The 13,885-nt window shown below is 47.0% G+C and overlaps 1 protein-coding gene across 3 annotated transcripts in view; it reads right to left on the bottom strand.

Annotated features, from left to right (window-relative positions):
- Positions 1–1,621: 1,621 nt before the first annotated feature.
- The window catches only part of LOC139263749 (coagulation factor XIII A chain-like), a 134,980-nt gene continuing 122,716 nt past the window's right edge, over positions 1,622–13,885 (bottom strand). For all 3 annotated transcript variants that reach the window (XM_070879787.1, XM_070879789.1, XM_070879788.1), the window contains exons 14-15: positions 4,553–4,689; positions 1,622–2,914 (exon numbers count right to left, since the gene is read on the bottom strand). In XM_070879787.1, the coding sequence (XP_070735888.1) occupies positions 2,776–2,914; positions 4,553–4,689 (276 nt within the window). In that variant the 3' untranslated portion in view covers positions 1,622–2,775. The remainder of the gene's footprint in view (positions 2,915–4,552; positions 4,690–13,885) is intronic.

Raw genomic sequence — 13,885 nt, 5'->3', positions numbered from 1 at the left:
GCAGTAAATTTCTATGCTTCTGTGCAATTACCTCCGTATGTGGCTCGGTGTCAAATTTTGTTTGATAATGTTCCTGTGAAGCGCCAAGGGACATTTTACGACATTGAAAGCACTATATCAATGCAAGCTGTAATTGTTGTTGGATATTTTACTGGTGGTAACTGGGTGGAGGCTCCCCAGGCTGGGATGCCACGAGTTTGGATCACTATTCTTATGGCACCTGGAGATGGTACAATCTTCTCTCGTGTGTCAGAATGTAACTCCATCTATTGGCATGTGCTGCTGTGGTGTTTGTAAGGAGAATCTTGTGGCCTAGGCGGTTAAGATTGCTTGGTCTTTTACCCATACTAAGGCAGAACTCAAACATGATTTATTCCAATTGACATGTGTCCCACAGACACTTAATCCACATTTGTGGTTTGGGACATTGCCATAGCAGGTGGATGCACCCATTGTTTGCGCTAAGTTTTTTTTGGGTGCGTGGCCCCTATAAGGGGCTGTGCGGCCCATTCATATTATCGCGCATGCACGGCTTTTTCTATTATAAAGCCGCTGACCGGCCTGCGTGGGACCTCCAGATCGTTGCACGGCCGCACAGCTTAACAGGAATATTAGATGCACCTACGCACCACTGGTAGTAAAAAAGCTGTGATAGACTATATATTGTAATGGCCCTCCATCCCCAAGGAGACAAGCCCAGCAGGCCGGGGAGTGGGTCTTAGGGGATCATGAAGTGGCATTGGTGTTTGCAACATGACCGCGGTTCTGCGTGGCTGGATTTAAGGGTAATGTATGCACCTGGGAGCATGCTCACAGGTTTGTAGAGCTGTTGAACTGCGAGTGGCTTAGCCGGCCACGTGATGTTCAATAAAACCCCAGCCAGTTGGGTTCAGGGTGTCCACCGTGAGGCAGGTGGTTGCGAGCCTGGCGGATGAACTGGTAATGTGTAGTGTGATTGTTAAACCTTTGCTAATAAACCAACTAGTTCTTAATAGCAATGTGTTGCTATGAATTCTTGAGCAAAGAACCCATAAGGCAAATACATTACAAAGGGCATGGCCAGAACATATACAGGAGCAGGCCCGTGTAAAAGCAGTGTCTTTCGAACTCGGCTGGCTGGGATGGGGGGTTGAGGGAATTAACGTGTGGCATGTGTGACGAATGCAGTGAGCAATGGGCAGAGAGAGTGAGATTGTATCCTGGCACAGACACATTGGGCCAATGGCCTCCTTTTACAGTTTTATATCCAATGTACAACTTCATTGCCCTTATATAATCTTTGACCCTAGCCCTATATATCCAACCCCAGTCTGACATACTGCTAGCTCATATAATTATAGCTTTTCTTTTTATTGGCTACTCAGATATATAAAATGATATAGAAATGTTCAATATTGTGTTTTGCATAGCATTTCAAGAAAAGCAAAATACATTAACTGCAATTAGCATTTATAAAGAAAAAATCCTCAGAAGACTTTTGACGCTGAAAACAATGGGAACAGAAGCTCTACTTGGAGAAAGCCAAAAATTGTAAGGAGAACACAATTAAACTTTCATGATTCTGCAGAGTGCACCCCCCCTCCCCCACCACCCAAGTCCCCTCACACACAGGCTGTGGACCTGCTTAGTAGCCACTACTGCTGTATCTGCAGGTAAAAGGGATCTCAAATAGCGAATTGTGGGTGTAGGGGCATCACCTGAGAAGAGGATTGGATTCAAAGGTGAAACCCCCGGAGATTGAAAAGTCTGCTGGCGATCACTATATGGGCTCACGCATGAAGAACGACTATTTGAGTGGATCGGGTGCCTGGCATGTGTAGATCCATCCACCCGACAGGAAAAGGAGGGGACAAGAGGAAATTAAGGAAAAAGGAAGGGAAAAGGAAGCATCCATTTATTCAGATACTTAGCGATGTCTTTTAAGTAGCAACGGCATGCATGACTATATTTGTGCGTTTCATGTGATCCAAGCTTACTGTGACACATTTTAGTTCGTAATGCTACTTAAAAAAAGCCACAGGAGTCTATAGGAGTGAAGAGGAGTAGCAGCCAATGTTCCCGCTAAGGTGCCGCGCAGTAATCTCAATGGAGCGGCGCAGGCCGCTCAATGGCTAGTCCATTGTAAACACCGCGCATGTGCGGAAATTTAAAGGGACCATGCATTAAAAGAGACAGGCCGCCCAGAGGAAAGCGCAGCTTACAGGGGACATTGGTAACAGCCTATTGATACAAATCCTGTTCTGGTAGAAGTAATTGGTAGGAGGTTTAGAGGGGATTTGAGAGGAAATTTCTTCACCCAGAGGGTAGTGGGGATCTGGAACTCACTGCCTGAAAGAGGCAGAAGCCCTCACCACATTTGTGCCGTAACCTACAAGTCTACAGATCAAGAGCTGGAAAGTGGGATTAGGCTGGATAGCTCTTTGTCGGCCGGCGCAGACATGATGGGCCATAATGGCCTCCTTCTGTGTCATAAATTTCTATGATTCTATGGTTTATAAATACTTTCCGATATATTATAAATCAAGCACTACAAGGTTAGGAAAATATTATACGATACATATGTAAAATGTGACAAGGATAAATTCTTAAGTGCTTTCAGCGATTCTATATCGGTTTAAGCGGAAAAAATACCGAGACTTGGCAGCAATCGAACGCGCTCCAAAACGGTAAATGAATTTGTCAGAATTCTATTTTAAACCTATCATTTACTACTTGTTCCAGGTTGCTTCTTCATACTTCTAGAATAAGATGCTCGGCTTGCTCCATTTCTCTTTTCTACACAACGGTTAACTCCATCTCTCCAATGACCTGCCTCAGTGCGTCGCAGTCCAGGCTGGCGATCACCTTGCGTTGACCACGCCTCCGCGGTACAAACAACTCCTTCGTTGTCAGAGTGGCATTTTCGTGGAGGATGCTGCAAATAGAAAACGCGGTTTTTACTCCAAGCTAGATTCGATTGAATAAATAATCCCTGGTTTGATATATGCTTGGATAACAGTCTCAGAATTTGGGCTTCGTTATTTCATATCTCAACTTCCTTCATCTTGAAACTAGAATTCAGTGTCGGCACGGCGGCCATTTTTCAGATAGCTTATCATTTAAACTATAGACACAGACTGCCCTTGCCCTTAATTATGCCATGCTGTGCATTGTTCCCTGACCAAGAGCATGACCTGTTCCCAAGGCTTCCTGAATACAATTCTGATAAGCTGAGCAAGAGCAGATTGGGACCATTCAGCCTTCGATTGTCTCATCCTGTGGAGAGAAACCAAGGCTCTGCTTGGTATCTCCAGTGGACAGAACGATAGTCATTGGGGAACTCACCGTGCAAGGCGTTAACTTTTGAATAGTCGAAAAATATCGCCAGGCGAAAAAGATTTACTGTTCCTGGGAACTTCAGCTTTCGCGCTCCAAGAGGGAGGTGGAACGCTAAATCAAGCGCTACCACCTCCCTCAGAGGGCTCAAGTCGGTAAGAAGGACGGTAGCAGCACAGCACTGAACAATGTTCGGGGCAGCGCTACCGTCTGTAGAGGTTCCTTCCCTTGCTTAAAGGGAAGAGCCAATCATGGGTTCAATCAATCTTAATGGTCTGTCTGTGGGGCCACGGGACCTGCGCTACGTGCATAACAGCCCCAAGCACTCAGAGCAGGGCTGAGAAATCGCGGGGTTAAAAGCAATCAGAAGGCACCAGACTGGTGCGAGCAATAAAGTTTGTCCTACCCGACCACCATTGTCTTTAAATATCGCTTCCCAAGCGGACAGCCGAGGCGGCAACGCCTCCTGCAGTTGCCGTTGTTGACGCCCGGCGATGCTGCAGGAGGTGGGAGCGAATATCACATCCGGGGCGCTAACGGGGCGCTGCGCACCGGGATGGCGTCACGATCTTCGGGGCGCAAGAGAGAGAGGCGGTAAGCGTTAGCGCCAGCGCAAAACCGCCGGGGAAGTTCATGGGCGTCGGTGAATTCGCCGCGCCCGGTCGGTAACTCCTTAGCGCCCCGTTACTGCGCGCCCCCGCAGGCACTAATGGGAGGCGCAAACCAGGCGAATTTCTCCCCCGTCAACTTGAATTCTATCGCTGGTGCTCCAAGGTGTGTGCCAATGCCCTCTATTTCAGGTAAGGGTAGATCATGTGCAACATCGACAGAATATCAAGAAGGATACTGTGGGGAGGATCTTCCCTACACTCCCCACGAGCAGACTGCAGGCAGATAAAAATGGTGGGCGGGGCGAGAACCCATCAGGAACACGGTGCAAACCCGCTCCCCCCGTCATCCTAACCTCCCCACCCCCCCCCCCCCCCCCCGCTTCCCGCACCGTTCCTACTGGATGGGGGGAATTAAAGCCAAGCCCCTCATTTTCTGTCAAATTTCCAATTCTTACCTGATATAAAACAGATGGAACTTTATCATACTTTGGAAAAGCGTGATTTGTGTTTTTAATATGAAGATATACTAATAAAAGGGTATCCATGCAGCCAAAAGTATTATTCCATTTAAAGGCTTTCTTTATAATCATTTAAACTGATTTTTTTTCTCAATAGATTTTTCCTACCTGAATATCTTTAACTTAGGCTTCAGCAAGTCCAGTCCATCAATGCGAAGAACCAAGTTCTCCAGGGGCTTTTGAAGAGGGTTTGCAAATTCAATGACGATGGTTACTTCACGCCCAAGTGCTGCTGGTCCTTCAGCCTGAAAAGAGACAGGAAAAATTAATCTGACAATGACAATTGGACTGTGTACTTACCAACCCCCAAGATTTTCGACAGGGACTGTGAAATTCTCCAGATAAGTGTATCTGCAGAAATAACCTGTCACTGTGGCTGACACTTTAAGGTTGCTTTCTGCATCAGACTGGATATGGTGCGAGGAGGCGAGACAGATAATAGACTTGGGTTACTGCAGATGCTGGAAAGCTGAAATATAAACAGAAAATGCTGGAAATACTCAGCAGGTCAGGCAGCATCTGTGGAGAGAGAAATAAGAGTTAGCGTTTCAGGTTGATGGCCCTTCTGCAGAACTGGAACAAGTTAGTGATGTAACCGGTTTTAAGCAAGTGTAGGGGCAGGGGAGGGGGGGCCAGGGGAAGAAAGATCGATAGGATGGAAGGCAGGAGAGATTAAATGACAAAAGGGATGTTGGTGCGAAGCAAAAGAGGGTGGTAAGGGGACAATTAAAGAAACAAATGATGGGTCCAGAGGAGGTGTAAATGGCAACAGCAAATCATCACCAAGATTTGGTGTCTGAAGAAATGGGAGCAGTGGTTATGTTTGACTGGGCTTGGAGAGAGAAATAAATTAATCAAATTAATTGAGAGAAAAGATGGGGCAAATGGAAAATCAGGTCCACTCATTTGCAATTAGTAGAATATGGGGAAGGCTGGAGAAAATAAAGGATACTAGAATGGAGTGGCGTCTTTCTTTCATTCCATCCTTATAATCGAAAATGTGATTGCATTTTGATTGTTCCTTCGACGCTGATAGGATTGTGTCCAATTTTAAATCTTTTGAAAAAACAAACCATAATATTGAACTAAATGCTGTCTCATAAGGCCTTTATAAGGTTTTAACATCGGCCCGCATGTCAGAAACAGGGTGGTAGCGGGGTTAACCTTGCTGTGATGAACTTACCCTCCCATTCCCGCCCCCTTATTGGCTGGGGCCTTTCACCTGATTGAGTCAGGCATTGGGCCTCATTACTCAATGCAAATTGCCGTCTTATGATGTCATAGAACCCCAATGGAATATCGAGGGACAACTTGGCCGACCGTACAATGTGCCCACCCCGCCTAATGGAACCGAATGTGAAGAGGCCCCAAAAAAGGGACTGGAATTATTTTTCTGGTTCCACAAGAATAATGTGGACAATTGTAATGCATTTACTTCATGGGTTCTTGCTTAAGAATTCGTAGCAACACATTGCTATTAAGAACTAGTTGGCTTATTAACAAAGATTTAACAATCACACTACAGATTACCAGTTCATCCACTAGGCTCACAACTGCATAACTCATCGTAGATGACCTAGACTCAACTGACTGGGGTTTTATTGAGTCTTGTGAACATCATGTGACTGGCTAAGCCACTCACAATGCAACAGCTCCACAAACCTGTGAGTATACTCACACCGCGGTGCCAATCATAGGCGGTCCCTCGAAACGAGGATGACTTGCTTCCACGCCAAAAAGGGATGAGTTCACAGGTGTTTCATTGAAGGACATAATATTCCAGATCCCGAACTACATCCTCAAGGATGGAAGTTGCCTGTCTGTAGATTTTTTTAACATGTGGTGGCCGTTGCACACCAGCCACCATACGGGCTTGACAGAGCTAGGTCTTGGTCCAGTGGCAAGGATTACCCAAGCCGACTGGAGACCTGCTCTGCTGCACGGACATAGTGCGCACACATATCGCAGTGTAGGCTGACCCATGCTGCCCCTGAACTCACGCTTCCCTTGGGCCCCGATCACATCCGTCCGCAGTCTCTCGCCGCTCCTGCTGTATCTGCCCACGCTCTAACAAAGAAACCACAGTGCCCTGGTACCACAGAACACGTGCAAAATGCAGACATTATAAATCAGCACTTGAGTTTTACTGCAACCAAAAGGGGCTCTTCAGTCCAGTTTTACAAGAATGTTTACCGGTGTATACATTGCAACATTGGCCACTCTACGCTTCCCCTCTCTGTGATTGCCCCCCCTGCCCAAGACCTCCCTCCCTACTGGCTGAGCTGACCTCAGAGCTGCCCGGTATTACGCAGGTCTGGAGCCGGAGAGGTGCAGCGGATTGCCTGGTTGGGGTCGGCAGCCCGCCAGTGACGTGGTAATGAGGCATGGCCCTCAAAATGGAACAGGCCTCCTTCCAGATGGTTCGGGAGCTCAAATCTACCATACAAGGTCATGTTACAAGGTCTCCAAAAATCATCAATGAAATTCAAACCATTTGTTGTCAATACTGTATTTGTCACTTTTGATGCTTGTAACCGCCAGAATTTAAATGAGTTAAATTAGTAACAGTCTACATGGAGAGTGTTAATTCCTTTGTGACAAATCAGTAGGAGGTCAAGGTTGCTGGTCTTATTTTCTCACCATGCTAATTGCTAAAAGTTGTTAACACTGGCACAGATATTTAGAGGGCGAAATTGCCCTGCGCCCCGATTGGGGATGGTAACCTTCCGGTGCCGGGACTTTTAGCGCCTGCCGCGGAATTGCCCTTACCGCCCCTGAAAGGAAGCGGAGTGCAGTCTCCAGCTCTCCACTTCCTTTGCGAGTGGTAACCGAGGCGCAACTGGGGCGGGGAGACAAGCGCTACGCGGATGCTTTATTTACCTGCACTTTCAGGGATTTAGGAATTTGAATTCTGATGTCTCATTGTTTATCTATACCCTTCAGCATTTTTCTATTGACTACAAACTCTCATTCCTTGGCTGCAATTTTTCATACCAGGTTGGTAGCGAGGCGGACGACTTCGGGTGCAAGCTGAGACCCCGCTCCCTTCTTCATCCGCCTCTGTCCAAGTCATTTTACGTGGATGGTGTGCATTAAACCCAGCTTGCGAGGTTCCCGGCCAATTAAAAGGAAGCAGGTCTGATGATGCATCATCAGCCAGTTTTCTTAAAGGAACCATGTCATTTTGACAGTTGTGCTGTCAGTATTCTACAGCACTGAGGTGCTGCAAACACTGGCAAGCACTGCACAGAGGTGCACGGCTGCACCCAGGCTCTCCCATGACTCCCTCCAGATGCTTATGGAGGGAGTCACAGCACACAGGGAGGTTCTCTTTCCTTCCAATGGGCGGAAGAGACCTCCCCAGGGCACTAACATAGCTTGGTTGCACATTGCACAGGAGGGCACAAGCAGGAATGTAATCAGAAGGACCTGGCTGCAAACTTTTCAATGATCTCAGTGATTCACGAAACGTTACTGCAAAGCCACACTCAACCTCACCCCGCTGTGCCACTCATCACATCCCCATCACTCTGCCTTCCCGACCCTAGTCCTGCACCTCCTTACTTGCACCAACTTACCTTGCACCTCCACCCATCCCTCTCTCTCGACTTACGTTATCTCATCCCCATCTCACATGCCACCCCTCACACTTACCATCATCCTTGTCCAATCATACCAGCTAACAACACACAAGAGTGGGCACTTATGTGTTATCACCAATGTTCATGTAAAGTTTCTACTAACGTGTTGTCAAACATTGAAATCTTTATTTTCAACACTTTGCCTTCTTGGACAGATTTGTGTTTCCCTTTGGAAGTGGTTTAGTGAGTTGCAGTGAATGGTGAGACATAACGATACCCCCCCCCCCGCCCCCCCAGTGGTGACGAGTGTGAAAGGAATGGCTTGGGCATTGTAGGGATGCTTTATGTTGTTGGTGTGGGGTGGTGCCAATCTGGTGCATCATGTGGCAGCCAGGGTGTACAGCATCAAGTGAAGTCAATCATCATCACAGGCAGTCCCTCGGAGTCGAGGATGACTTGCTTCCACATTAAAAATGAGTTCTCAGATGACTGTTAAGTCCAATGCAGGAGGTACAGTCTCTGTCACAGGTTGGACAGACGGTGGTTGAAAGTACGTTGGTTGAAGTGCCGGTTTGCTGAAGTGCTTGGGTTGTCACGCGTTCCTTCTGCCGTGTGCACTCGGTCTCCACTTGCTACCGGCGAAGAGACTCGAAGTGTTCGATGCCCTCATGGATTATTCTCTTCCATTTTGAGCGATCTTGCGCCAGTGATTCCCAGGTGTCGGTGGGGATGTTGAACGTCTTCAAGGAGGCCTTGAGGGTGTCCTTGAAGCGTTTCCTCTGCCCACCTGGGGCTCGTTTGCCCTGTCGGAGCTCTGAGTAGAGTGCTTGCTTTGGGAGTCTTGTCTCAGGCAAACGGACGATGTAGCCCGGAGCTGATCGAGTGTTGTCAATGCTTTGATGCTGAGGATGTTGGCCTGCGCGAGAACACTAATGTTGGTGCGCCTATCCTGCCATGGTGAAGCCATCCTTTGCCTCCCAGGCAGCAATGTGGTCAAGTGCCTGTGTCCTGTGCAGCATCAGGTGATTGTGGAGAAGATTGGTGTTGTTGGTGATGCTGGTGTGCCAGTGACATTGATGTTGGGACTGATCGTGGTGGGATTCTGAGGACCAAGGTGAGATTTTTTTCAAGGGCACCAATGCTCATGGGATAGATGGCAGCTGAAGTTGAGATGGCAGAAGCGATCTTTCAATGGTGAGAGAGGTTGCTCTAAGGAGGTGACACTGGATCGAGAGTTCACTGCAAGCACTTCAAACCTCCATAAAGCTGAAGCGAGTATTCCATATCCTGAAGTCTAAAGCTTCTGAGATTGGAAAGTGATTAGCTGTGAAATGGTAGCTTTTATATCACTTCTGCAGCTGTCAACTAGTTAAAGCAATGAAGAGTCATTGAGAACCCGACACACTTACCCGACGTGATCCGCGAGTGCCGGGAACCTCGTAAAAACTTGGGAAAATCGTTAGGACATTGTAAAATGCTGCTTAAATAAATACCTTTAAGCAGCTTCTTAAGTATCTCAATTGCCTGACCCATTGCTTAGTGCCGGGTCTGGTAACCGCAGGCACAGACGGCACTTGTGAAACTGACATGGAGGCGGGTTCCGCCCAGCTGTCAATCACTGCCATTGTGACAGAGGACCCGCAAACAAACTTGCAGCGCTGGTAAGATTCCGGCTTTAGTTTTTCATCCCAAAATTTAGCACGGCACACTTTTCCACGTTAACTTGAATCTGGCACCTGTGTAACCTGCCTACGTTGTGCTGAGGTCTTTTACCCTCCTCTTCACTGTTTGCCACACATATTCTAAACTGCACTTCTATTCACATGGGGAATGAACTTTTGAATCTAGGGGAAAAATAAACTGAAACTGGAAAGTTGTGTTTCATTCTATCACAGCACACTATGGGCAGAACAGCAAGAACTCAAATTAATTCTTAATTATGGAACGAATGGTCTAGCAGCTCAGAGGCTGGTTAGGTTCACCAGACTGATTCCTGAATGAAGGTATTGCCCTATGAGGAAAGATTGAGTAGACTAGGCCGATATTACTTCGAATTTAGAAAAATGAGAGGTGATCTCATTGAAACATGTAAAATTCTCACAGGGCTTGACAGGGTAGATGCAGGGAGGATGTTTCTCCTGGCTGGGGAGTCTAGAACCAGGACTCTCAGTCTCAGAATAAGGGGTCGGACATTTTGGACTGAGATGAGGAATTTCTTCACTCAGAGGGTGGTGAATCTTGGGAATTCTCTCCCCCAGAGGGCTGTGGAGGCTCAGTCTTTGAGTATATTCAAGACAGAGATCGATAGATTTTTGGACACTAAGGGAGTCAAGGGGATCAGGCGGGAAGGTGGAGTTGAGGTGGAAGATCAGCCATGATCTTATTGAATGTCGGAGCTGGCTCGAATGGCCTACTTCTGCTCTTATTTCTTATGTTCTTACGACACAGCTACCGTTATTGCTTCAGCAGCAGCGAGCACATTTTCAGCTTACGGACAACACCAGCACTCTGCCCGTCTCTCCCTGCAGCGGGCACAGCATGGGTCTGCCAAGCTCTCCCATTTGTCTACACAGCCTTGAGGGAGAGCCAACTGGCAGACTGTTGGCTCTCCCTCAAGGTTGTGTCGACAAATGGGACAGAAGGGAAGCAGGTGAAAGAAAGGGCCCAAAATTTGGCCCTCCGGTTTTTTCGGCGCACCTCCGAGCCCCCGCCGACATTTTAGATCAGAAGCAGCGCCAAAAAAAATCCTTGCGATCATGGCCGATTCTCGGGCCGTCTGTGGAGCTGGCGGGGTGCAGAACAAAGAGAGGGGGGGCGGAGCTAGGTCCCAGCGCTGAAAACAGTGCCGGGACCTCTGCACATGCGCGCTAGAGTTTGCAGACGCTCCTGGCAGGCCGTTTCTGCAAACGCTGCTGCAGGCTGTATGGGAGGGGCTGAAGCACACCGTCCCGTGCCCTGGCCGAATGGGCTCCCTCATCGGCGGCCCACTGCGTTCCCTAATGTAGGACTTCTATTTTTTATTTGTTATTTACTGATTGATTTTGGTGCTTTAGGTGCAGGGTTCCTTCTATTTTTTTGTGTGTTATGTATTGATTGCTTATTACTTTGGTCTTGGTGCTTTAGGGGCAGGGTTCCTTCTATTTTATTAATTAATTGCTTATTACTTTTTGTGCTTTGTTTGGTGCTTGGTGGTGCTTTAAATGTAATTACTTGCGCCAATTCCTTAACTGTAAGTAAGGTCTTTCTGTGCGGACAAAAGTGGACACATACGCTGCCCTAAGTTAGTTTAGTACAACTTTTTTCTGGCCAAATTGGCATAAATGGTGTAAGTGGCTGGGAACGCCCCCTTTTGAAAAAAAAACTGACCGAACAAAAAACCTAACTCACTTACACTGGCGCAAATTAAAGGGCCATATTTGCAACTAAAAAGACACACCAGAAAAATCAAGTTACACCAAAAAAAACGGTGCAACTCATGGGGAAAATTGGGCCCAATGTCACATCATATAGAAGAAAGATATTTTGGAACTGATCCTTGATTTTACTAGAAGAAACGATACCAGTGATAAACGATTACAACTATCCTTGTCGTTTCCTGCGGGATTAATGCTGCACAAATTACTGAGCACAAATATATTCTTGCCCCCAAGAAGAAAGAGAATTTGAAGTGTACGAAGCAAGCTATGTTGCTTTGTTTGTGTTCTATTATGTAGTGAAACTGATATTGGCCGAAATTTTGTTCGGGGAGGCGGGTCGGGGGCGGAGGGGTCCGAGGTGGGATAAATTCTGGCCACTGTGTTTGCAGTAGCTCCTCCAAATGAAAGCTCACATATCAAAGAGGAGGATATGAGGAAAGGAACGGCTAAAAACAAGAATTATTCTGCGTAGCATGACTGATGAATATGAACCATTGGACAATTATTGACACTTTTTTTAAAGCGATTAAATATTTCTTAGCAAATCTCAAGAACACGGTAAAGTTACAGTGGTGGAGTGGGAGCAGCTCTGAGGAAATTCATGACCGTAAATGCTGGTGGCTTAGAGTAACATAACAACATAAGAAATAGGAGCAGGAGTAGGCCATACTGCCCCTCGAGCATTAAATAAGATCATGGTTGATCATCGACCACAACTCCACTTTCCTGCCCGACCTCCATATCCCTTGATTCCCCTAGACTCCAAAATTCTATCTATCTCAGCCTTGAATATATTCAGAGACTCAGCATCCACAGCCCTCTGGGACAGAGAATTCCAAAGATTCACAACCCTCTGAGTGAAGAAATTCCTCCTCATCTCAGTCCTAAATGGCCGACCCCTTACCCCGGGACTGTGCCCCTTAGTTCTAGTCACTCCAGCCATGGGAAACAACCACTCAGTAATGTATATCTATTGTTGTTGGGTTGAATATGGAATACTCACACCTATTATGAACAGTTCTTCACTAACCACCAACACTCCCAAACCATACACAAACTGCTCTGTGACTGTGGAGAAAAAGCTTTGCACTGCACACATATTTTTCCTTCCCAAACATCACTACAAGGTTCCATTAAATGTTTTTTTTTCTAAATCTACTTGCTTTTGTTGCTCCAGGTGTAGACAAAGACACCAACCAAATGCACAAACTGGTAGAAAACTAATGATTAAACATCAGCGCCCAGCATTTTTGGCCCTTATTGAATACACAAATAAATGTGGGCCACTTTTGATTTGCAATTTTCCACTCACTTCTATTCTGGTACTCATACTCTGTGCATCCTGTGGATTACGATGCAAGTTGTATCCCACTGTCGCACTGTGGACAAGATAGATCAGCGAGATATTGAACTAATGGCTCTCTGCGTAATTATTAAAAGTCCTAAAACTGGATGGTGCAGTTGGTTAAACACAGGGGGGGAGATTCAGGAGTGTCCCATTTGGTGCACTAACTTTTAAAAGTTGAGAAATTGATTTTCAACTTTAAAAAAATTCGGTGTTTGCGCTCCAGAAAGGAAGTGGAGCGCTAAATCAAGTGTTGCACTTCCTGCCTGAAGTGCTGCAGGACCCAAGCAGGACATTGGTGGTGCAGCACTGCACATTGAGAAGGGTCATCACTGCAAGCTCTGCATTGGGACCAATGAGCTAGTCCCCGATGGCAGCCATGATCCGGCCCGATCGGCCCTGTGCACTACAGCAGAGCGCCGGGCTGATTGATCGTGGCTGAAGAGAAATGGAAAACATTGAAATAAAGCATTAAAGTAATAAAAGTAGACATTTAAAAAAAAACTTACCTCTAACTTTCGCCCCCGAAGCACCCGGCCTCCCAAACAACGCCTCCTGCAGCTGTCGGTGTTTATGCCTGGTGATGTGGCAGGGGACGGAACTCAAGTTCGGGTCCGGGGCACTGCCGGGGCGATGCGCACGGCGATGACGTCACGATCTCCAGGTGAAGGAGATCGGGGCGCATCGTGAGTCATTCATCTCGCCGCGCCCGGTCAGTAAGTGGTTAATGCTCCATTATCGCGCCCCCCCCCCCACCCCCCCCGGAGGCAATAATGAGAGGTGCTAAGGAGGCCAATTTCTGGACCAGTCTTTAATTTCTGGACCAGTCTTTTATCCCTGGGACCTGGGAACGAAACTAACCCCAAGCTAATGGGTTGAACATTTCATCTGTCTGTTGTCTTTAAGCTCCCGCATAAAGTGTGTTTTGACAGTTTCAGTACAGTTCCTGGACCCACTTATTGTGGAAAATGGAAAAATGCCATGCCATTGCAGCGAGGGGGTCTTCACAGATTAGGACTGAGCCACATTATTGGAGCGGAGTCAAAGGAATTTCACCTTACTGTCATGCCTGACCTAGGATTGTTTGATGCTGTCACGA

This window comes from Pristiophorus japonicus, chromosome 5 (genome assembly GCF_044704955.1).
Source record: "Pristiophorus japonicus isolate sPriJap1 chromosome 5, sPriJap1.hap1, whole genome shotgun sequence".
NCBI lineage: Eukaryota > Metazoa > Chordata > Chondrichthyes > Pristiophoridae > Pristiophorus > Pristiophorus japonicus.
The sequence above is the reverse complement of the archived record's forward strand: the minus strand, read 5'-3'. Positions and strand labels throughout refer to the sequence as shown.